The sequence below is a fragment of the Monodelphis domestica genome, chromosome 2, assembly GCF_027887165.1.
Source record: "Monodelphis domestica isolate mMonDom1 chromosome 2, mMonDom1.pri, whole genome shotgun sequence".
NCBI classification, from domain to species: Eukaryota; Metazoa; Chordata; class Mammalia; order Didelphimorphia; family Didelphidae; genus Monodelphis; species Monodelphis domestica.
This window is the reverse complement of record NC_077228.1, coordinates 120,270,613-120,294,167: the sequence shown is the minus strand read 5'-3', so window position 1 is coordinate 120,294,167 and position 23,555 is coordinate 120,270,613. Positions and strand designations below refer to the sequence as shown.

The window sequence follows — 23,555 nt, the reverse complement described above, 5'->3', positions numbered from 1 at the left end:
ACCTGATATTCTCAAATTAGAATATTTTTTTTTTAATTTAGGCTTCAAGTTTTATGAAATTGATTAGCTCATTACTAATCACAAGTCTCTCAGTAATATTCTACTAACTTAAATAATTTTAAACAAATTACTTGGTAAGTAATTATGTCCAGTAATGTTTTATTATAACAGACAACTCTCCTTTCTGAAGGCCTTCTTCCATTAATCATTATATAAATTAACTTCAATGTTCTAAAAAATGTTCAAACCAAAATGGCAACATAAACCTGTTTTGCCACATCAGGAGCACCAATAAATGTTGCTGACTAAGTATCAAGGTGCTTCATAATTCCCAGCTCATGGTGAAAAATAAGCCTTTATGAAACTAAAAGGCTGTATCAAATAATGTATATTCTTTTCTTTAGTAGGGCTAAGTAGCAGCTTAATCAATTATATAAACAATGGATTATTTATTAAGGATACTGTTTAGTTCTTTAATTAAACTTGGAAAATATCCTATGTGCCAATAGTATGTACTTTAACACTATAAAAGCATGTTAACCGTATTCTAATCCCCAGATAAATAAGAGAAAACTATTTATTTCTCTGACTTCCAAGCGTATACCTGTTCATGTTGAACACCACTGTTTCACTGTTCTCTTTATTAGTCACTCCTAAGCACAAAATGTACTGGTTTGGCTTTTCCTTGCTGTAACACCCAATACTTTTTAAAAGGTCCTACTCTACTGAATGCCACCAAACATGTACCTTCTCCTTTAGCTCAAATATATTTTGCATGACCTTACATGAATTGCTTAGATAAAAGCCTTTTTTCTTCTGCTTTTGTTATTTTAAAGTGCAGATGCATTTGAGTCATTTTCTCCTTTTGTTTCATATCCTTAAGATCCAAAGCTTCAAAGACAGAATGTCAGCATGCAGTCGATTTATGACTGAACTCTTGAAGAGACACTGAAGAATTACCTTGTCAATCACCCCAAGGACTCTGAAGGCCTTCAGTTCCTCGGCAGGGCTCCTTAGGTTCCAAGAGGGCCTTGAACTTAGTGATCCTGGAGGCTAATGGAAGATATCAAAGATTATACATCAATCAGGGTGGTACTTGAAGGAAGACTGCCTGCTGAAGCAAATGCCAGACTGAAGGAAACTAAATTTATCATAAATCAGAGAGAGGGAAGATGAAAGGAGAAGTTTCTGTTTGTCCTTAATGCAAAAAAAAAAAGTTACAAGTAAATAAATCAGGATAACATTGAAAACAAAATTTTAAAAAAGAAAAATTAATGAGTTGATATAGTTTCTAAAGCTATAATTCAATTCTGGAGTGTGAAGCCATAATAAAACTTTTGAAAAAATGGATCAAGGGCCCAACATTCAATCACAGTCTTACATTCACCCCAAACATAACAATAGTAATGTAGAGGTAAAATATAGACAACAATTTACTAATATAACCATTTGGGGAGGAAATTCAACTTGTTCCCTTCTCTAGCAAAAATACTCTCCTTAAAGCAAAAGCTTTGGAATCTCATCTTAGGAAGAAATGGCACCTAGGTAGCACAGTGAACAGAATACCAGGCCTGAACTCAGGAAGATTTATCTTGAGTTTAAATCTGGCCTCAGACATTTTTTAGTTATATGACCTTGGACAAGTCACTTTACCCTGTTTGCTTCAGTTTCCTAAACTGTAAAATGAGCTGAAGAAGAAAATGGCCAATCACTCCAACATCTTTGCCAAGAAATCCCCAAATGGGGTCACAGTATAGGACACAACTGAAACAACTGAAGGGAAAAAAAAAAACTTAGGAAGAGAGTGCTTCATTATTAATCCTGATATTAAAATAATGAAACTGAAAAGCACAACTGGTGTAACAAAACCCTCTTGAGTATATTTTGTTGCTGCTCAACAAGAATATGCATAAACTGTTAAAGTGAGTGGTTAAAGACTGAAATGTTCTAACTGGCCAAACCTATGGAAAGTCATTTCTTTTCTCTGGGCCTCAGCTCCCTCACCTGTAAAATAAGGGGGTTATAATGAAAGTAAAAGATAGTAGATAACTAGTCTGCATGTTGCTCTGACACCTATGCTCTGACAATATATTGTCAAGATTTAAAAGAACGTTTTTTTGGGGTTTAAATATTTTGATAGCTATTTGAATGTGTTTCCTGTATAATCATCTGTATTTTCATCTAGGCACTTAAAATCATTATTCTAAGAAAAGATCCATAGCTATGAATAGATTGCTAAACCACTGGAAATAAAGCCCCATTTTAATTGAATTACAGATCCACTGAAGTATTGTCAATATGGAAGCAGATAACTTCAAACACTTCAAGGCATCTGCACCAAATGACAAAACCCTCTGTGGTATCAACCAAATCCATACCTACTGAGTACCTATTAAGAATAAGCATTACATCTGAAGCAAAGACAGATGAGGCACAATAACTGCCCTCAAGGAGCTTATCTATTTGAGAAAATAAGATGCAAATTACAAATGACTGTTACAGACAAAAAGTGCTAAGAGTTCAGGGGACATAAAATTTTGAGATTAACTGATCTAGAAAAGCCTCAGGGAAGTTCAGTAGGAAAATGAGGAGCTATAGACCAATTAATCTTTATTTCTTTTTTAATCTTTATACTCTTTCAACGAAGGTGCGGAATGCATTATCTCCTTTCTCTTTCTTTTCCTAAAATTCCTTGGAATGAAGTTAGAATTAGTAAAATTCAAAACTATTTCTTCTTTTTTCCATTCTATAATAAGAATGATATAAGAAAAAATCAGGCAAAATGTACAGTTGTGACTACATGTTATCCATTGGGTCTTTAAAGGGTGCTCTGAGTTTAGATGATGATAGAATTTATAAGATACTTTAAGATTTGTAAAGCACTTTAAAAATATTTTCTTGTTTTCTCTCATATCAACCTTAAGAGACAAGTTTCATAGATGTGAAAACCAAAGTAATTAAATAATAATAGCTTGCATATAGATATAGATATCGTTTACTGTTTGCCAGGCATTGTGCTCTTTATAATTATTTCATTTGATCCTCATGACAACCATAGGAGGTAGTTGCTATTATGGTGTCTCCATTTTACAGATAAGAAATTGACACAGACAGTTCAGTGATTTGCCCTGGATCACAAAGCTACTAAGTGCCTATGGCTGGATTTTAACTCTGGCCTTCCTGACTCCAATGCAGTAATCTATATCCACCACATTACCTAGGTACTCCTAAATAGGTAGAAGGCGCCAGAGGAGAGAAGACACTTAAGACTGAGGAAATATGTAAAGTCAAAAAAGCAGAGTGTCCAAGCTGTAGTAGATGAGCAAGGAGACCTGGCTTGAGAAGAGTATTCAGGTTTGAAAAGAGTGGGGGCCAAAGCTACATAGCTGGGGAAGGGCAGAATGTATAGACTTTATACAAAGGCAATGGAAAACCACTTTATGTCAGGGAAGAAATAGCATAATGAAAAAATATTTAGAAAGCTAAATCTGAAATTAGCAATAGTAATTCATATCTGTAATCCCTTCCACTGGGGAGACAATGGCTGGGGAAATATTTGAGTTTGATTTTGACTCCAGGAACATCATGCCTCCTCTAGGATAAGCTTGTCACTGGAAATAAAATCATCAGAGAGACTGAGACTGATTCTGCATTGATACCTAACACCTCTCCTCAGCAGCCTCAGTTTCCTCTCTATCCAATTAAAGGGCTGAAAGGCACAACAATAAAGCCCTCTGAAAATCTCCCTTTATGGAAGGTTCAAAATTTTCCAAGTAATTATCGTGCCTCCACTATGAATACTCTCCAGCTAACCTTTTAGCTTCTTTTTGTGTATTTTTTTTTGGTCTCATTAGATTCATTGAGAGCAGAAATTGCCTTTCCCTTTCTTATTTGTATCTCCAGCACTCAGAACCAGGCTTAGAACATAGTACAGACTTAATAAATGTTTATTGACTATTTACTTGAGCTTGAGAGTTTTGAATTATAGTAAGGATAAAGTCAATTAGGCGTCTACACTAAGTCTGACAACCATGTGATTAACAAGGAACCACCAGGCAGTCTAAAGAAGGGAAAACTGACCCATGATGGAAATTAAAAAGGCCAAAACTTCCATGCCAATTAACAGTCATATTGGGCTTGTGAATGGCCACTCTACTTCAGCCTGGGGAAAATGAGAAGACCCAATCTCAAAAAAAAAATGAATATGGAAATAGTATAGAGAATGGACTACAGTCAGTCAATAAGCATTTAAGTTCCCACTCTGTTCATTTTTTTTCTTACTTTTCTTTGGCAACTTGGCTAATACAGAAATGTTTTGCATGACTTTAAATATATAACTGGTATCATATTGTTTGCCTTCTCAATGGGTGGGAGAGGAAGAGAATTTGGAACTTAAAAACATGAATGTTAAAAATAATCAAGCAACTGAAAGATTAGGGGAGAGCAGCACTTGGGGGAATCAGCAATGATGGTTTGTAGTATCTTCTTATCCTAAGGAATTTTCTTTTTGTGTTTTTCAGAATTCCGAGACTGAGAAATGAACATCAACAACAAAAGAACATAAGATATATCATTATAAAGAACCTTATGCTTACTTGTTTGTTTAAACACAGGGTTTATGCCATTTTGGGAGTAGGCATAAAAAATCATAAAGAGTTTTTAGAGAATCTTTAGGGGATTTATCTTATATTTAACTCCCTCATTTAAAAAAAAAACCCTTACTTTCTATCCTTAGTAGCAACTCTAAGACAGAAGGACAAGACCTAGGCAAACAGGGTTAAGTATCTTACCAGGGTCACATAACTAAGTGTCTGAAGCCAGATTTGAACCCAGGTCTTCCCAACTCCAGGTCTGGTGCTCTATCAACTCGGCTACCTAGTTGCTCCCTAACTTCATTTTAAAAGATGAGGAACCTGAGTCCTGGAGAATTTAAGTAAGGTGCCCAAAGTCAGAGTTAGGTAACAAAGTTCGTTCTCCTGACTGCCAAACCTTTTTGCTGCATGATAAAAGGGCTTGCTTAGCAATGACAAAGATTAAAAAATGAGACATGTCATTGATGGAAAAAATACAATGGAATTTATTATTTTTAAACCTATGGTACAGAAAGGCATTATGTATTATAAATCAATATAAATTATAAATAAATATAAATATACAGGGGAAATATATATTAGAACTCCAAAGTTTCTAATCCATATTACAATAAAACATTTTATGATATGGTACAGTGAAAGGAGTGAACCCTGAACCCTAATTCGAATAATTTGTCAATTAACAAGCATTTATAAATATATGTGAATATTACATAATATTCACATATTATATAACATTATAGATACATATGGAAGTATGTATATAATATGATAATACATATAAGTATACATATAATATTTATTACATGAAAATGAAATGATTATAGGACGGAAGTCACAACTGCTAGAAAATGTAGGAAAGGCTTCATATAAAATATGGCACTTGAGCTGAGTCTTGAATGAAAACCAGAAGGGGGCAGCTAGTAGCACTGGATGGGGCACCAGGCCTAGAGTAAAGAAGACCTGGGTTCAAATTTGGCCTCAGAAACTTCCTAGTTGTGCCTTTCCTTCTTAGAATTGATATTAAGACGAAAGATGGGAGGGAAGAATGGAGGGAGGAAGGGAGGAACAAAGGAAAGGAAGGAAGGAGGGAAGGATGGAGGGGAAAAGGGAGTAACAGAGGAAAGGAGGGAGAAAGGGAGGAGTGCACTCTAGTCATGGAATATGGTTGGTGTAAAGACATAAGGATAAAAGATAAAGTGTCATGCATGTAAAACTTCAAATAAGCCAGTATGCCTACACTGTAGAGGCCACAGAAAGAACAATGTACAAGAAGACTGGAAAAGCAGGAAGGTCTATAGTTATACAAAGTATTAAATGCCAAATGAGTGTTTATAATTGATCCTAGAAGTAATTGGGAGACACAAGTTTGTTGAGGAAGGGGATGACAGAATCACAGCTCAGAGTTCAGGAAATATGAATTAGCATAATTACCTTGATGAGAAACAGAAGAATTCTATTGCCTCCCTTTTAATTATATCTTAAGTACAAAGTAGAAAGTGAAAGTGGCTAACTTGAGATATAGGCAGACAGCACAACTAGTGGTCACAAAAAGCAGTAAAATAAGAAAGTAATATGTAAAACTATAGCAACATGCACAGGAAGAATGAATGAATGAATATTTATTATAACAACATGAACAGAAAAAATAAATGAATAAGCATTTATTAAGTGGTTATTATATGAAAAGCATTGCACTAAGAGCTGAGAATACAAAACAAAAGGCAAGACACTCCTGGTCTCAAAAAGCACACATTCTCTCTTTCCCTATATACAGGAAGCTTCGGCTATAAACACTATGTAATTATAATGTCCAAGCCTGGCCCCAGAGATGAGCTGACCACACACTCCTCCCTCCCTTCATTTGAGAGAAGAGGAATTATGAGTAGGAACACAGCATACATTGTCAGATGCAGATGATGCTTAGTTAGCTGAATTTTTTCTTTCATTTTCTTTTTTAGTCTTTATTAGAAGATTCAATGGGTAAAAAATGGAGGTTGGAATATAATCAGAAATTAAATGATATAAAAATAAAAGGCATTGATAAAACTATTATTGCAATACTTATTCAAAGAATTCATAAATTCCATACATAAATTGTATTTTTCATTCAGAATTCATGAATGTATGAGAACGTACATCTATCAACTACCCTATTTTTATCCCCCAAATTTAACTCATTTACTGTTACTCTTTATGTATTTTGATTTTGTGCCAAAAATAGCATGAAAATCTATTTCTACCTTTTCCTAGGACTCTGTCTTTTTAATATGATTTTTCGGCCCATTCAACATCAACCTCAGATGAAATAAAACCAACTGTCTCAATACGACTTTTCAATTTCAATTCAAAAACCTTCTTTACTTTTTAGCTAAAACCTGCTCCTTCCACTTTCTCAGGGCCATTTAACATAAAAAAGAAAAGAGAGGAAAATTATGCCATTCCTTTCTGATCCCTTCAATAAAAACAACCCTAGAAATCAATGGATGTGTAAACTTGTTTTATAAATGAGAGACCTCAAGATATAACCTAGTGCACCTATGAAAATAATTATGGACATAAGATCCTAAGAAAAAAGAATAAATAATAAATCCAAAAGGAAATTAGGCAGGAAGTCTAATGAAATAGGGCAACTATATGGCACTGTGGATAGAGAATCAGATATAGAGTCAGTAAGATTCATATCCTAAGTTCAAATCTGGCCTCAGACATTTATCAGCTGTGTAACCCTGGGCACTTATACCTATTTACCTCACTTCCTCCATCTATAAAATGAGCTAGAAAAGAAAATAGCAAACCACACAAATATCTTTGTCAAGAAAACCCCAAATAGAGATACAACTGAAGAACAGAATAAACAACAACAAGCAATGAAAACCAAATGGTGATTATAGAGGGCAATTTCCCATTTTCTCTTCTTAAAAAAAAAAATTAAAATAAACTTAACATAGATTCCCAATCCCAAACTCCTCAGTCCAACACTGAAAACCCTTCTGTACTACTGCTGGCCCTCTTCTACCTTTTCCAAATTAATCTCTCATTGCCCCCAAAATACCCTTTCCATCCTAAGTCACATTTCTGTTTCCCATATATGTTTCATTTGTTTTTGCTGCAGCACTTTTACATCTGCCATCCTCTTTACTGGGAAAGAGCTCTCTTCTCTTCTCCATCAATTCATGTTCTTCACTCCTTCCAGAACTAACACAAAACCTATCTCTTCTGAGAAGTTTTTCTGGACTATCATGAACTCCACTCTGATCTTTATTACAGACTTCAACATTTATGCCATCTTATTTCAGATTTGCTTGTATATTCTTGTCATGGCACTGCTCCTTTATAGAATCTTACTTAAATTTCTATATGCACAGAACTACCAATTCTCCTTTCTCTAAATAGGACCTCCCAATTTTCAGATCACTAAGATACCCAACTTCTAGAAGGACAACTGAGTCTTTCATTGTGAAAACCCCCCAAAAAATGTATTGTTCTAGTCTCCTACTATTAGCTTGATTAAGTACTAGTCTATCTGGTTTCCATTAGAACCTGGAAGGAATGTGAAATATCTGCTGTATGGTAGACTCCATATTACCTATGATTATGGATGGAATCAAACATAAACCTTGGAGTACAGCAGTTGATAAAGTCTGATTGAGGCAAATTAACAATAGGGAAATGTAATAAAGGAAGCACAAGTAGGGCTTGGCAATGAATGTGTTCAGAGATGGGCAGAAAAATTATTTTAGGAACCTGATGACTTCATAAAATAATATATGTGCAAAATGTCTTTTGCATTATACATGATTTCATCTTTGAGATCATATTTACTATTGTCAGAGATTTATATAAAGGAATTGAAAGAACACATCAATTTTGCTTTTCGACTTTGTAAAAGATGCAAAATTAAGTGGAATAGCAAAGCAAGAAGACAGAAAGAAGTTAAATTAAAAATAAGTTAAACAGGTCCTCCTTAGAAAGGCAAATAAAAAGTTGATAGAGTTCTTTTCATCGTACTAAAAAGAAATTATAGACATCATTTCATAGGATTCCTGGTAATGTCCCTTGCCTAGCAATAAAACATGAATTATCAAAAACAGCTAAAGAAAGTCTAAGAAACACAACCACAGTACAAAACAAATTAATTCAAACTTCCATTTTATCAAGTGTTAGATAAGGAAATAAAACTATACCTGGGATGATGCTCCATCACCAAGATGTGGTTTTAAATAAAAACTAGAAAGTTGCTCAGCACGCATTAGATACTCTGCTGTCCGTTTCTTCACTGCTTCTCGACGCGTGGGGCTTGACTCACCTAAGATTTAATATAGAAAGTGAGTTCAATTTGTTTTATGATATAGTAAATTCTAGATTAACTAGTTTTAAGATGAACCTAATATTTACATACTTGAATACTTAGTCATTTTGACCATTTCTGTGCTCATTAATAGTTCTACCAGAAAGAACTCAAAACTGATAAATAGACTGAAACTAATGAAAAAAAAAAGAGTTTCATGCATTTTTAGTTAGATTATGTCTGTCTCCCATTACTAAATGTATTTAATAATTAGCAATAACTCAGTAAATAAAATGTCCCCACATTATCTATCAAAGATTATTTTCAATATAGATACTTAAGCCTTTCAGCCTACAAGTATCTGCAGATAGACATAAATTCTTTCCATCTTTATTTTTCCCTCAAAAATAAATGCAATGATAAATTTCTTTCTACTATGAAGAACAAGCTTTTTTTTTAAACTACTGAAGCTTCAAAGAAAAAAATACGTTAAGAGCAGAAGACCTAAAAGATTATCTAGTCCAAACCCATCATTCAACAGATGAGGCAGATGAGGCCCATAGAGGTTAAGTCAGGACAACAAGATTCATTAAGTGCCTACTATGTAACAGGCTCTATGCTAAATGCTAAGAAACAAAGAAAGGCAAAAGCATTCCTTGACTTAAAGAAACTCACAATCTAAGTAGGTGATTTGCTCAAGCTCATAGATTTTAGTAATTGGCAGAGCTGATATATGAATGTAGGTCATCCTTTAATTTCAGTGCTCTTCCCCACACATATTTGGGTCATTTCTCCTTTTTGTAAGTTGTATCTTTTTGAAATTTCCTTTTCTTAGTCACATACTAAATTCTTTCCATAATATTGGTACTACTGATTAAAAATGATTTTTTACAGCTCTTTTATTCTAGACCCAGTAATTTTTATCACCCCTTCTAATTGATGATAACTCATAGTTAGAGACTTTTAGAAGTAGAATGGATAGACTTTGGAGATTATCTAGTTCAATCCACTCCTCAAATCATTGTTAAAGTATCTATCTGTTTCTAGCTCTAACCTTGGGAACTGACTGAAAAATTCAATATGGAATTTCTTTTCCAGTTACAAAATGAAGATAATCATGCTAACTTGTCTGTGAAAAATAAACAACTAGAGTTTGCTTCAAAAATAAAGCAAAATATATAAATAAAAATATTAAATATTACCATATCTGCTAATAGTTTACAGATAATAATTATCAGCAAAATCACAGAATTTAAGAAGCTACCAATTATACTGAAGTAGTTACCAAAAATATTTTTTAAACAAGTTCACAGAACTCTATGTGCAAGTTAAGGTCCCCTATTTATAGACTATGAGTTCTTCCAAATACTTCTGATTGTAACTGGCATCATGATGGTAGCATTAAGGCCTGAAATACAAGGTAAAATCCATTACCTCAGAATAGTTTGATCTAACAATCTACATAGGAAAAACAAAATGAAGAAAGAACTCAAATCTTCTGACTTGAAAGTTAGTTTCATTATACCATATTCTCCAACCCTGAAAATTATTTCTTTAAAATGAATTTTAATTATTTTTTGTTTATCAAATATATACACAAATGCAAATATATAATGTGATTAGATAATATTTTTAGCATCATCAAAGTTACTGTCTTATTGATCTGAACACTGGCACTATGTGCATGTGCGTGTGCATGTGCATGCGTGCCTGTGTGTGTGTATGTGTGTGTGTGTGTGTGTGTGTATTAGACAGACATCAAAAACAGACAAGTATTCCCAGATTTAACAGAAGGAAAACAGGTTGTATTACTTTGGGAAACTACAGGGTACCTTTTATGTCCCAAAACTTCTCCTTTAAACAAATGCTCATCTTTAATTTTGATTATCTGGCTATGATGCACTACAGGTTCCGCACAATCAATTAAAAATGAGCATCTCTCAAAGGACAATGGAAAGGTGTGTGGTAGGTATGAAGGTATGAGTGGGCTAACAAATTAGAAATTTGTTAAAAACAAATTAAAGAAATGGATGTCATCAAAATATTTCTTCTAAGACGGGTATGATTAAAAAATATGAAGGAGAAAATTTGTTAGAGCAATAGATATATCCCCAATTGATAATGGGTCAAATGGTCCAAATGGGCAGCTTTCCAAAGACCTGCCATGTATAAATAACTATATGAAAACATGCTCAAAATTACTAAACTAAAAAAAAATTAAAGCAATTCTTAGATTTCATCTCTCACTATGCAAATTAGTAAAGATGATAAAGAATGAGAAGAGTGAATAGTAGCAGGGCTACTGGAGAGGCAAGATAGGCACATAGATGTAATGTTGGAGGAAATTCACACTCCATAAGAAAAAGCCAATATCAATATGTGTGATTGATCTTGAAATGCTCTGTCATCCAAGGATTTCTTTAAAAACTATGACTATTATTCATTTGCAAAAAGAATTAAGTTATTTATCCATTGTAGTACTCAAAGTCAATTGTACAATAAGGAGAAACAGAAAGTAAAACTATAATAAAGAAGGGCCTCAATATACCCCCTTATAGAGCTACATAAATACAATCAAATGAAATCAAAAGAAAAAAAAGATTTCTTTAAATAAAATTTTAGAAAAATGAGATATGATAGATATCTAGTGCCTGTTGAATGGGGGGAAGGGGGGCAAAGGAGTATATGGCACCTTTACAAAAACCCACCATAAGTAAGAGAAAAAAATTAGGGAATGAAAGAACAAAATTATTTTTTGCAAATGATATGATGGTGTACTTAAAGAACCCTAGAGAGTCAATTAAAAAGTTGATACAATAATTTCAGTAAAGATGCATAATATGAAAGTCACACAAATCATCAGTATTTTGATGACATAATATATAACATATAGCATACTATATGATGTAACAGAAACTAGCAATGAGATAAGATTCCATTTAAAATAACCAAATCTATAAAATGTTGAAAAGGTCACCGACCAAGACATATAGGAATTATATGAATATAACTATAAAACGTTGTTTACCATAATAAAAACAAAACTAAATTATAGAACTATTAATTATTCAATGTTAGACTGGGTCAATATAATAAAAAAGACAATACTAACAAAATAACTTACTTGTTCAGTGGCATATTTATCAAATTACCAAAAGCTTACTTTAAAAAAAATACAAAAAAATAATATTCACCTACAGAAAAAAAAAGAATCTGAAAGGAAATAGTGAAAGAAACTGGGGAGGAGGGCCTAGTAATACCATATCTGAAACTATATAACAAAGTAGTAATTGTCAAAATAACTTGGAACTGGTTAAAAATTAAAGTCATTTAGTGGAAAAGATTAGGAACATGACATATAGCAAGAAATGAACCGAACCTATAGTCAATAAATCCAAAGCCCTCAACTACAGGGGTAAGGGTTTGTTTTTGAATAAAAAAAATTTTGAGAAAACTGGATAGCAGTCTGGCTGGAATTATATTTAGACCAACATTCTTCACCATATACCAAAATAAGTGCCAAACAGATATAGTATGGCCTAGATGTAACAGGTCAAACCATAAACAAATTAGAAGAACAAGAAGGAAATTATCTTTCAGATCTACAGAAAAGGAAAAGTTCAGGGCCAAACAAGAGATAGAGAACATAAGAGAAGATAAAATAAGCAATTTTATTACATTTTTACATAAATAAAACCAATGTAGCTAAAACTAAAAAGGAAATAGTTAACTGAAAACAAAGCTTTACAATCTCTAATAAGGGAAGGTCTTATTGTCAAGATACATAAGGAATTTATCCAAATGCAAATTAAAGCAACCCCTCAGTTCTACCTCACACCCACCAAATTGACAAAACTGACCAAAAAAAAAAAAAAAAAGAAATGACAAATTTTGAAGGAGCTACAGGAAAACAGGAACATTTGATAGACCATTGGTAGAGTGGTGAATTGATAGAGCAATTCTGAAAAGTAAATTGAGAACCATGTCCAAAAAGTTACCAATGTGTGCATGTCCTTTGATCTAGCAACAAAACTTCTAGGCTTACCCACCAAGGAAAAAAAAAAAAGATCCTATTGAAATAAAATCCATCCTCCAAAGGGAGGTAGATTGTTTGTGAAAGGCCTAGTTGGATAGGAGATGAGAAACACACACCTAGGGACCTACCCAGGGCCAGCAAAGCACAAAACCCTTGGGCTTTTGAAATCAAGTTTATTTGAGTAACTGGAGTAAAGGGAAAGGGTAGGAAGGGTCCTAAACTACAGATCTAAATTCAGACCCACCTTCTATGCACCTCGAGAGAGAGGTAGTCTTTGTTGTTTCTTTAGGCCTTGCCTATCCACTCCCTGCTCTTACCTAAAACCCCAAAATGCTATCTGACTATCTGCTAACTTAATTACCCAGATTGTCTTTAAGTAAGCTAAGAAGACAGGACTCACTAGTAACCTGAATTCCCTCTCAAGCATGGGGTTGCCTTCCTAGGTAGCCCAGAGTCCCAAGTGACAAACCTTTGGGATTACCTTAGCCAAGTGGATCTCTGACCGGTAGCTCTCAAACAGATGAATCTCAGTATTCCAAGGAAAAGACAGTCTACTCCAAGGCAAATTCTCCAACCCAGGAATCCCTAACCTTTCCACAAGATTAGTTCTTCCCAGGGGAATGCCAAAGCAAAGATCCTTCTTCCAGCTCAGTGGAAAGCCAGATCCATAGTGACAGTTAAAACCAGTCAAATCCCAAGATCCTCCTCTCCTTCCAGAATCCTTCCCCCCTCCAGGGCTTGTTTCCAAATCCTCCTCCTCTCCTCTTAAAGACAATCTATGAAATTTACTCTATCCCTTACTTACATTCCTATACTATATATACAAAACTATTTATAGCTACTCTTTTTGTCCTATGCACTCCAAGTCCTCATTGGTTACTTAACCCAGGCTACCACCATATCATCCAGTCATGATGAAATTGCTTTACTCCATATAGGTACATAGCCACCATTTTCAATTTGTACACTGACTGCCTCCTTTTGTGTGTTATCTCCCTACCTATTAGATTTTTCTGGAGGGATGGGCCTGTCTTTCTTTTTATTAATTGTATCCCCAGGGTTTACCACAGTGCCTGGCACTCACAGGGTACTTAATAAATTTTTATTGCATTGAATTGCCTAGTACCCTGAAAATATGCCACCCTGATAACAAATCAGTGATTAGTAAGAACCTCCAAACTATGAGAAGTCTCAGACACACTGTACACTCCCCACTACCAGTTCACTTTCTGTAATCTCTCACATACACACCAAGTTCCTGGCCTCCCTGAAGAGGATAGCCTACTGAATTCATTTCTTAATGTTTAGCATACTCCCACCCAATATTGGAACCACCTGCATCCCCATCCCTACAGTCTAGTCTCTTTTTCTCAGCCCTTCAACACCCCACATCAGATTTGACATCCCCACCTTTCCACAATGCTGCTGCACAGGTAACAAATTTACTTTTGTGTCATCCTCTTTTCTCACTTTTCCCCATCTCCTTTCACTCATTGAAACTTCTTTCCTGATGACATGGTGTCCCTGGCCACCTCTTTCAGCTTGGTTGTACTTTCATTCATACTCCCTTACACACTGGACATGGTAAGAATTTGGAATACTCCTTGCTCCTTGTTGCCAATTATAGACTCTTTCTCTGTAATTATCACTCAGGAACTTCTCCTCCTTTGAAGTTCATCCAGTCCATATTTATCAGCCAAATGAGATTATGGTAGCTAAAATCTATCAACCCATAGGGCACTCTCCTTTCTTCCTCAGTGCATTCAATATCATCATGGTCTTTTTCTCTTTGCTAATTCCTGCCTTCATACTAGGATCTTTGAGATATATATCAATAGCTTCTCAAATATGTTATCTTCCCAGTTTCTCATTTTACTCATCTCTCACAACCTTCTCCTCTATCTCATCTCAGATACAAAGAGATAGTCATCCTCTTGATCTTTCCATCATACATAAGTATTCAACTTCCATATTTCCTAAACTCTGAAATTCTTTTCCCTGATTGTAATTTTTGTCATTCCACCTTCTCTTCTGATTTAAAATTCCTAAACCTGTACTTAGTCTTCACCATTAACAGCCAATCCCCCTACTTAGTTCTTTCACAGACCATCAGTCCCATATTAACTACCCTCTCTTCCCTTTTCCATCTTGATTCTATGATAAATCATCACTTCAAATCTGGATTATCTTCTATTCTGGAGTCTCTTGCCCTATTATGCTATTACTTATTTTACCCTAACAAACCCTAAACTTGGATTACTTTCATTCCTATTCAAGTGATATTGAGTGGCTTGAAAAAAGCACAAAGCAATGTTAAATGAGTCTACTATTCATACTCACCACGCCCTAACTTTAACAAGACAATTACTTTACACCTCCCTAATCAATTTACTACCTCACTCAACAGTGGTTTTTCTGAAACCTTTTCATAATTTCTTAAACTTCCCATGGCACCCCACCCCATTCTCTCAGCTGAGAATCTTGCCTCATATTTCCTGAAGATGCTGAGATTATTCCTGAAGAATTCTCTCTTCTTCAGTCCCCATCTTATATCTTACCTCTAATTCACATAAAAAAGATAAATTTTCCTCCTGTCAAGGAAACCCCTTCTTCATGTACCTACTCCATCCAATTCCTTTCCATTTTCTCTCATTCTCATTCTCTCACTAATCTTTAAGCTCTCTCAACATATAAACTGCTTCCATAATGCCTACAGGTATGCACATATCTTCCAGCTAATTATTGGTCTGGTGTTATATCTCTTCTCTCTGGCAGAAAGACTCCTCAAGAAAGCCATCTAAAATATACAATCCCTTTCCTCTTTCTTTTTTAATTTGAATTATCTGGCTTCAGATCCCAGCTGAAACTACTTTCTTCAAAGTTACCAATGATTTCCTAACTGTCAAATTTAATGACTGTTAGTCTTCATCTTTGATCTTTTGGCAGCCTTTAACATTGTCAAGTGACTGTGGTTATCACTAGTATCTATCACATTAGAAAGAATATCCAAATCAACATACTTTATTCTGTTTTGTTTCATTTAGTTTTATGAGATCAGGCTTATAAAGAAACATAGTTTTATGAAATGGTCTTGGTGGTTATAGATTTTTTTTTATTATTTAAGTTTACCCAGTTCTTCATACTTTTCCTCTCTACGTGTCTGTGATATGACTCTCTCCTATTTTTCCTTCTATCTGTCAAACCAATTCCTTTTCAGTGTGTTTTCCAGGGTCTTCATCCAGGTCACACTACTAATCATAGGTAGCACCCAAGGCTCTGTCCTGGCCCCCTACTTATTTCTTCTTTACTGGGAAATCTCTTCAGCTCCCATGGATTCAATTATAAATCTGTATGAAGAATCTCAGAACTCTCTCTTGATCTCCAGTCTTAATTTCCAAATGCTTATTGGACCTCTCAAACTGGATATTCCATAGACATCTTAAACTCAACAGATCCAAAATTGAACTCATTATCTTTCCCAAAAAATTCTCCTACCTCCCTAGCTTTTTTTACAATTGAGGCACCCCCACCCTCCTAGTCACCCAGGCTCCCAACCTAGATGCCATCCTCAACCCCTCACCTTCTATATATAATCTATTGCCAAGTACTTTTGATTCTATCTTCCAAAACCTCTTGTATGCTCTCACTTCTCTCTTCTGACACCATCATCATCATGGTACAGGCAAATTCTCATAATCCCATGCTTTGACTACTGCAATAGATTGCTGGTTGGTCTCCCTGACTCAAGTCTCTCAGCACTACAGCCCATCATTCCCTCAGCATAGGTCTGACCATTTCACCCTCCCTCCCATTAAATAAACTCCAATGGCTTCCTTTTAAACCTCCAATATCCTGGCTTCTAAAACCCTTAATAATATGACTCCTTCCTATCTTTCCACTTTCTTATACTTTACTTCTAAGTGTATTGTAATCCAGTGACAATGGCCTCCTTGTTCCTCCTACAAGGCACTCCACTTACAGCCTCTGTGCATTTCAACTGGCTAAGTTTCATGCTTGGAATTTTTTCCCTTCTAATCTCAGTCTCCAAGATTTCTTGTCTTCCTTCAAGTCTTGGCTAAAATTCTATCTTCTTCAAGAAACCTTTCTTTGGATTCCCAAAAAACTAGTGCCTTAATTCTAAAGTTATCTCCATAGTATTCTTTATCAATTTCTATGTACCTAATTGATTTATAAGTTGTCTCCTTAGAATGAGAGCTCCTTGAGGGCAATGACTCTTTTCCTTTTCTTTATATCCTCAATACATAGCATAGTGTCTGAACTTTAGAGAGGCAAAGAAGTGGAAAATAAAGGCATAGACATCAACTGAAGAAAGTTTACAGATTATGGTATGTGAATATAATAGAATACTTACAAAAAAATATGAACGTTTCAGAAAAACCTAGAAAGATCTGTATGAACTTAAAAATGAATTGAGTATCCCAAATAGGTCAAGATAGGCGAAAGGATCTACTTGTGCAAAGATATTTATAACATCCTTTTTTGTGTTGGCAAGGAACCAGAAGCTGAAAAGATGTCCATCAATTAAGGAATATCTGAACAAGTTATAGTATGTGATTATAATGGAATACTACTTACTGTGCCAAAGAAATTATGAGCAGCACAATTACAAAAAACTTGGAAAGACTTATATGAAATGAAGTAAGAACCAAGAGAACATTATACAGAGTAAGAGCAATAAAGTACAATGATCAACTGTGAAAGACTTATTATGAGTAATGTGAGGAGCAAGATCAACTCCAAGGGACTCAAGATGAAAAAGACTCTTCACTGCAACAGAAGGAACTGACAAAGTCTGAATGCAGATTGAAGCAAGCCATTCTTCACTTCATTTTATTTCTTCCATGGATTTTTCTCTAATGTAAACAATGTGTCTTCTTTCATACTATGATGATCATAGAAATATGTATTATATGATAACATATGTACCACTCATTATATTACATGATATCTTGGGGAGGGGGAAAGAGGTAAGGGAAAGAGAACATGGATTGAAAAATGTCAGAAAACAATTACTGAACATTATATTGGTATATAAATTGGAAAAAATTTAAATTACAACTAAAAAACATAAATTGAACAGAACCCCCAAAAAAGAATTATAATACAACATAAATAGCATGAAAACATAAAGTTCTAAAAGACTTAAGACCTGAACAGCACAACAATAAATCATGATTCCAAAGAACTAATGATGAAGAACTGAAGAGTTGCTCTACAACTCATGACAAAGAGGAGACAGACTAATACACCCAGACTAAGACAGAATGACATATTTTTTTGGCATGGCCTATAATGGAACTTGTTTTGCTTGATTGTACTTTTTTTTTATAAGGATTTTGTATTTCTTTTTTTCCCCACTGAGATTTGGGAGAGTGAGGCTGAGAGGAAGAAAAAAATTGTTTAGTAATTGAACCAAAAAAAGAACATAAGCTCCTTGAAGACAGAGATCATTTCTTCTTTATCTTATGCTCATCACCTAACTCAGTTCCTAGCAAATGGTTCATGTTTAATAAACACTTATTTAATGAAAAATAAAATTCAGTTCTAGAATCTAAACTAAAAATTATACCTCCTAATTCTGTTACTCTGTCACTGTGTCCCATTTTATCTTTTTATCAATCTCTTTGACTTTGTTCCATATACATTCTACAATCTCTGTACTCCACCTTCATTAAGTGCACATGATTATCCCTAGCATCCATCACATAAGAAAGAATATCCAAACCAACCTGCTTTTTTTTGTTTTGTTTTGTTTAGTTTTACAACTTCAATCTCATAAAGGCATATAGTTTTCTGAAATGGCCTTGGTGGTTGTAGATTTTTTAAGTGCTAGTCTATTATATTTAATAACATTTTATTTTTTCAGGTTTGTTCCACCATCTCTGCCTCATCCTAAGTGTTCTGACAACAAAAGACAACCTTGAAAAGAAAAGTGATTTATGGTTCTGCACATCTACCATGACTCGGGAGCCATCAATCCTTCAGTATACAGCATGAACTGGTCAGCCAGGGTATTATTTTTCCATTAGCATTTAACCAATACTCGGCTAACAATTTCTTAAACTAAGCATCCTATGGTACCTAGAAGTTATCAGCGTTATCTAAATACAGAAGAAAAAAAAAAGCTGTTGAAATTCATGCCCAAACACTCCTTCAATTATGTCTGTTTTCAATGCTACTTAAAAACTTTTGTGGTTTCTATAAAAGTGAAGGAATACTGATCTATTAGATGATATGAATACTGAATGTATACAGCTACAATCATCTCTTGTATTTTAAAATTCCCTTTTCATATATATATATATATATATATACACATATATATATATATATATCTTACTTGGGATTAACAGAGAAATTACCCCAAAAAAATCTTTCACTAATTGCTCCCCCAAAAAAAACTCTAGGTCAAGGCCTTAATGAAGATAATCTTTTACAAGAAAAATCATTGCCCTGAAAGGTCTTCCTTATATTACAAAATTAAATCATTTAAAAAGATTAACTTGCAACTAAGGGATGATAAGAGGAACAAAAGGAAATAAGCATGAAGTACATACACAAAAGAGAGAAAGAAAATCTACTTAATGAGATCAAAAAAGGAAAGGCCAGTAAGAGCTGGAAATATCTATTTTGAGAACACTACATCAATGACAATTTTATGACTGGCATACTGAAGGACCTGTAACTACTTCCCTATTTCCACCCACTAGATATGTGTTAAATCCCATTAATAAAACTTTTCAGAACCTAAAGCAAATACAATTATCTTTTTAAATATATTGGATACATGAAGCATTTTTAAAAAGAGGCCAAAATCAATAGACTTGCTGATTATGAATTATTCCTTCCATTCAAAAGTTTTTGAAACTTTTCAGTTTGTGCCCTTACTAGCATAAAGAATACAAACTTTCAATCTATCTTTAAGTGTTTTAAATTGTTTAAAAGGATTTATTTACCAGACTATACCCAAAATAGGTCATCTTAGGAACCAATTCAGGATTCCATTCAATTCATAACAAGAGAAATATTCTTGCATTCTCCATTCCTTTCCAAATTAGCTTCCAAGATCAGGGATACATCTTTTACCAATACAGACTTCCTCATATATATAATGATTTCCAATCCCATCTGTTCAAGGATATGTTATCTCCCCAACGATTATGACCAGGGACAATAATACATATAGCCTGAATCTTTTATTATCAGGTTTCACAATTAGGGACCATCTCATATACAGAAAAACTCCAGCAATGTATTTTATCCATGCACTCCAATTTGACAAAAAATATAATTTATTTCACCCTTTCTGTTCAGTTTATCATTACCATCCTTCCTCTTATCCTATGTTAACAAAAAAGAGAAAAGAGGCATAGGCTACCTGCTCAGAAATTTCATAAACATAAATATTCAGGTAACAGATATAGAACTATTATCATTCGACAAATACTGATTTGCATGTATGTTATACATGTGGTATTTTTGGAGGATAGAAAGTTATCTAAAGACATCCTGGCCTCATAAATGTGGTAACAGCAGAAAGTGGTCAGAGTTCAATAACTTAAATAAATGGGAAATAAACATTTAACTTCTTCTCAAAACCCTTGATATTTTACTACTATTCTTACATCTCATTATTCAACATAAACTAGCAATGATTTTTCCATTTAGATGTTTCCTTTTGTTTAGTGGATTGGGGGGGGGGGGTGAATTAGAGATCTGACAGATACTTACATTTCTTCTGATCAGGATCAAAGCTTTTTCTTTGATCACTGAGATTAAATCAACCCTGTCATTTTAATGTTTAAAAACTATTCTGCTAAAGATATAAAAATGTGGTGATGCTGATGACAGAGACCTTCTAATAAAAACCCTTCGAGAATCCTCATCTATCTCTCCGCATTTGGTACAGAGCAGCTGTGCCTCACACAGATTCACATGAATGAAAATATTTAGGCGAGAAACCACCCACTTAGTTTATTTTCCATATGACTTTCCTGTAATTATTTTGTAAACTGTTCACACAACAATACATAAAAACATCTGCAAAAACAGGTAATTAATGTGTCAAGCCAAACTAATGCATTTTTTATGGTGTCCATGCTTCGTCAACTGTAATTATAACTCTTTTTAAGCAAATGATGATGTGTTTGTTGCAATGTGCAAGTGGTTATTTTAGATGCTCTGTTTACTCTTCATACAAACTGAATATAAAACTCCATAGCTACTTTACTGCACATCAAAGCTTTACCTAGAATTTTGCAGAAGAACAAATGACTCACTTCTTTCCTTTATGTAATTTCCAATAAATATTTTCATCACAAACGAAAGCTGGTATTCAGGTAACCATCATTCAAAGAATGTAAACTAGTATGAGAACATAGAAGAACCTTCTGGTAGTTGAGACTTTCTTCCTTTAATTTTATTCCACTTGGAAAATGGTATATTACACCAATGATTTACCATCTGCTTAGAATGCCTACATATTATTGATTAGAAGTTTGATTTTTTTTTTTGTAATGGTGTGGTATTCATCCTCAGTGTCAGGTATCTTATGAAATTCTACCTAAAAGAAGCAGTATAAAACCTTATTGTATTTAGGGACTAATAATCTGTGCAATTAATCTTCTGGAAGCAAGGAAGGTTAAGAGAGGGAGATTATTGGTGAGATAATGATATATAGATACAGAAAAATACATATATATATATACATGTAGATATATACACCTCAAATAGATGTGCATAAATATCACTGTAACAATCAAACTATTGATAATAACTCTCTATAGATATCCTTAAGGTCTATGGACATGCAGTTTCTCTCTAAAATTCTTTCTCTTTTGCACATCTGACAGAGAGTAAATTTGTTTTTTTTTTCTTTACCTAAATATAAGGCATACTTTATTTCTTCTATGATCCTTTTTCTCCAAAAGAGAAAAAAAAAATTAAGTCACTGGAACCAAATTATACCTAGTTTATCCAGAACCACAAGAGAAGGAATTATTCTGAGTAAACCAACTCTCCTGAGCTAGAAGCAGGGTTGTGGGTTATAGAAGACTTTAGTACAAGTCCTGCTTCTAATACTTAACAACTCTGTGATTATAATCAAATTGACCAATCCCCACAAACCTCAGTTTCCTCATCTACCTATGGTACACAGCTCAAAGGGTTGCTATCAGGCCAAAATAAGAGCTAAAGTATGTACAATTTCTTGCAAAGAGTAAAAGCATATGAAAATTTCAGGGGGCAGCTGGGTGGCTCAGTGGATTGAGAGCCAGGCCTAGAGATGGGAGGTCCTAGGTTCAAATCTGGCCTCAGCCACTTCCTAGCTGTGTGACCCTGGGCAAGTCACTTGACCCCCATTGCCTAGCTCTTACCACTCTTCTGCCTTGGAGCCAATACACAGTATTGACTCCAAGACAGAAGATAAGGGTTTAAAAAAAAAAAAGCATATGAAAATTTCAACTATTATTATTCCCACAGAAAATTCTTCCAGGATTATCCTTTTAAATGTCAAAACTTCTTTTTAAAAAACCCTTACCTTCCATCTTAGAATCAATACTGTATACTAGTCCCAAGGCAAAAGAGCAGTAGGCAACGGGGGTTAATTGACTTGCTCAGAGTCACATAGTTAAGAAGTGTCTGAGGCCATATTTGAACCTAGGACCTCCCATCTCTAGACCTGGCTCTCAATCCACTGAGTCACCCAGCTGCCCCTTCACTTTTATTTTTTATTTTTTGATAAAAAAATATTTAAACACAAATAATAATAATACGCATTTATATAGAACTTTGAGTTTGCACTTCACAAATATCATTTCATTTAATGCCAGATAAAGACATTGAGGATGAGAAGTTAAATGATTAGCCTATAGTCATACTACTAGTACATAGCTGAGGTGGCAAGTTTCAAACTGGTCTCCCTAAGTACAAGTCTAATGCTTTATGTACTGTGCCATCTAGCTGCTTACCAAATTGTACTAAATATCATAATTTCTTATAAAGGTAGCCTTATTTTCAGAGAAAAGATATTATTTAAATTACAAAAATATATTCTACAGTCTTATGATGTAGAAGCTATTGTTATCCCCATTTTACAGACAAGACAGATAAGGTTAAGAGATTAAATGATTTACCCATGTTCACAGAGCTAATAAATATTTGAAGTAGAATTCAAACTCAGGTCTTTCTAATTCTAATTCCAGTGTATACACTACATCACCTAATAGCTATTAGAAATACAACTGATTTCATTTTACACTTACTTAACACATACATGAATTCAGGTATATATGTCTGGCAATCAAAGAAAAATATGTAAATTAAAAATGTTTAATTATGCACTAAATCCACAAACTTTTCCCAAGCAGCAAAAAGTCTCTCAGCAGTTCACCCAATCATTGCCATTCCTGTTCTGAGAAGCATTGGTGTGTCATTACATTGCTTTGTGCCAGACATTAACTCCAACTGTCTTTGTCAAGAGTTCTAGCTCCTTACAAATTGTGTCAACGTTACAGAAGTGTTTCTCTTTGCTTCATTAATGCTATTTTGTTATTAAGAGTGGCTCCAAAGCATAAGAAAAGTGATGCTGATAGCTCTGAAAAGACTAAGAAAAGTC

General features: G+C 34.2%; 1 protein-coding gene across 10 annotated transcripts in view; it reads right to left on the bottom strand.

The window, feature by feature from the left end:
- RPS6KC1 (ribosomal protein S6 kinase C1) overlaps nucleotides 1-23,555 on the bottom strand; it is a 202,945-nt gene that overhangs the window by 82,744 nt on the left and 96,646 nt on the right. For 7 of the 10 annotated variants that reach the window (XR_008916212.1, XM_007481378.2, XM_016430156.2 and 4 more), the window contains 2 exons: nucleotides 8,780-8,901; nucleotides 961-1,053 (listed from right to left, as the gene is read on the bottom strand). Coding sequence is in view for 9 of the 10 variants with exons in the window: in XM_007481378.2 (XP_007481440.2) it covers nucleotides 961-1,053; nucleotides 8,780-8,901 (215 nt within the window). In the remaining variant the exon portion in view is untranslated. Of the gene's footprint in view, nucleotides 1-960; nucleotides 1,054-8,779; nucleotides 8,902-15,477; nucleotides 15,717-23,555 lie in introns of those variants that run through there. The other 3 variants (XM_056815908.1, XM_056815907.1, XM_056815912.1) reach the window with 2 other exon arrangements.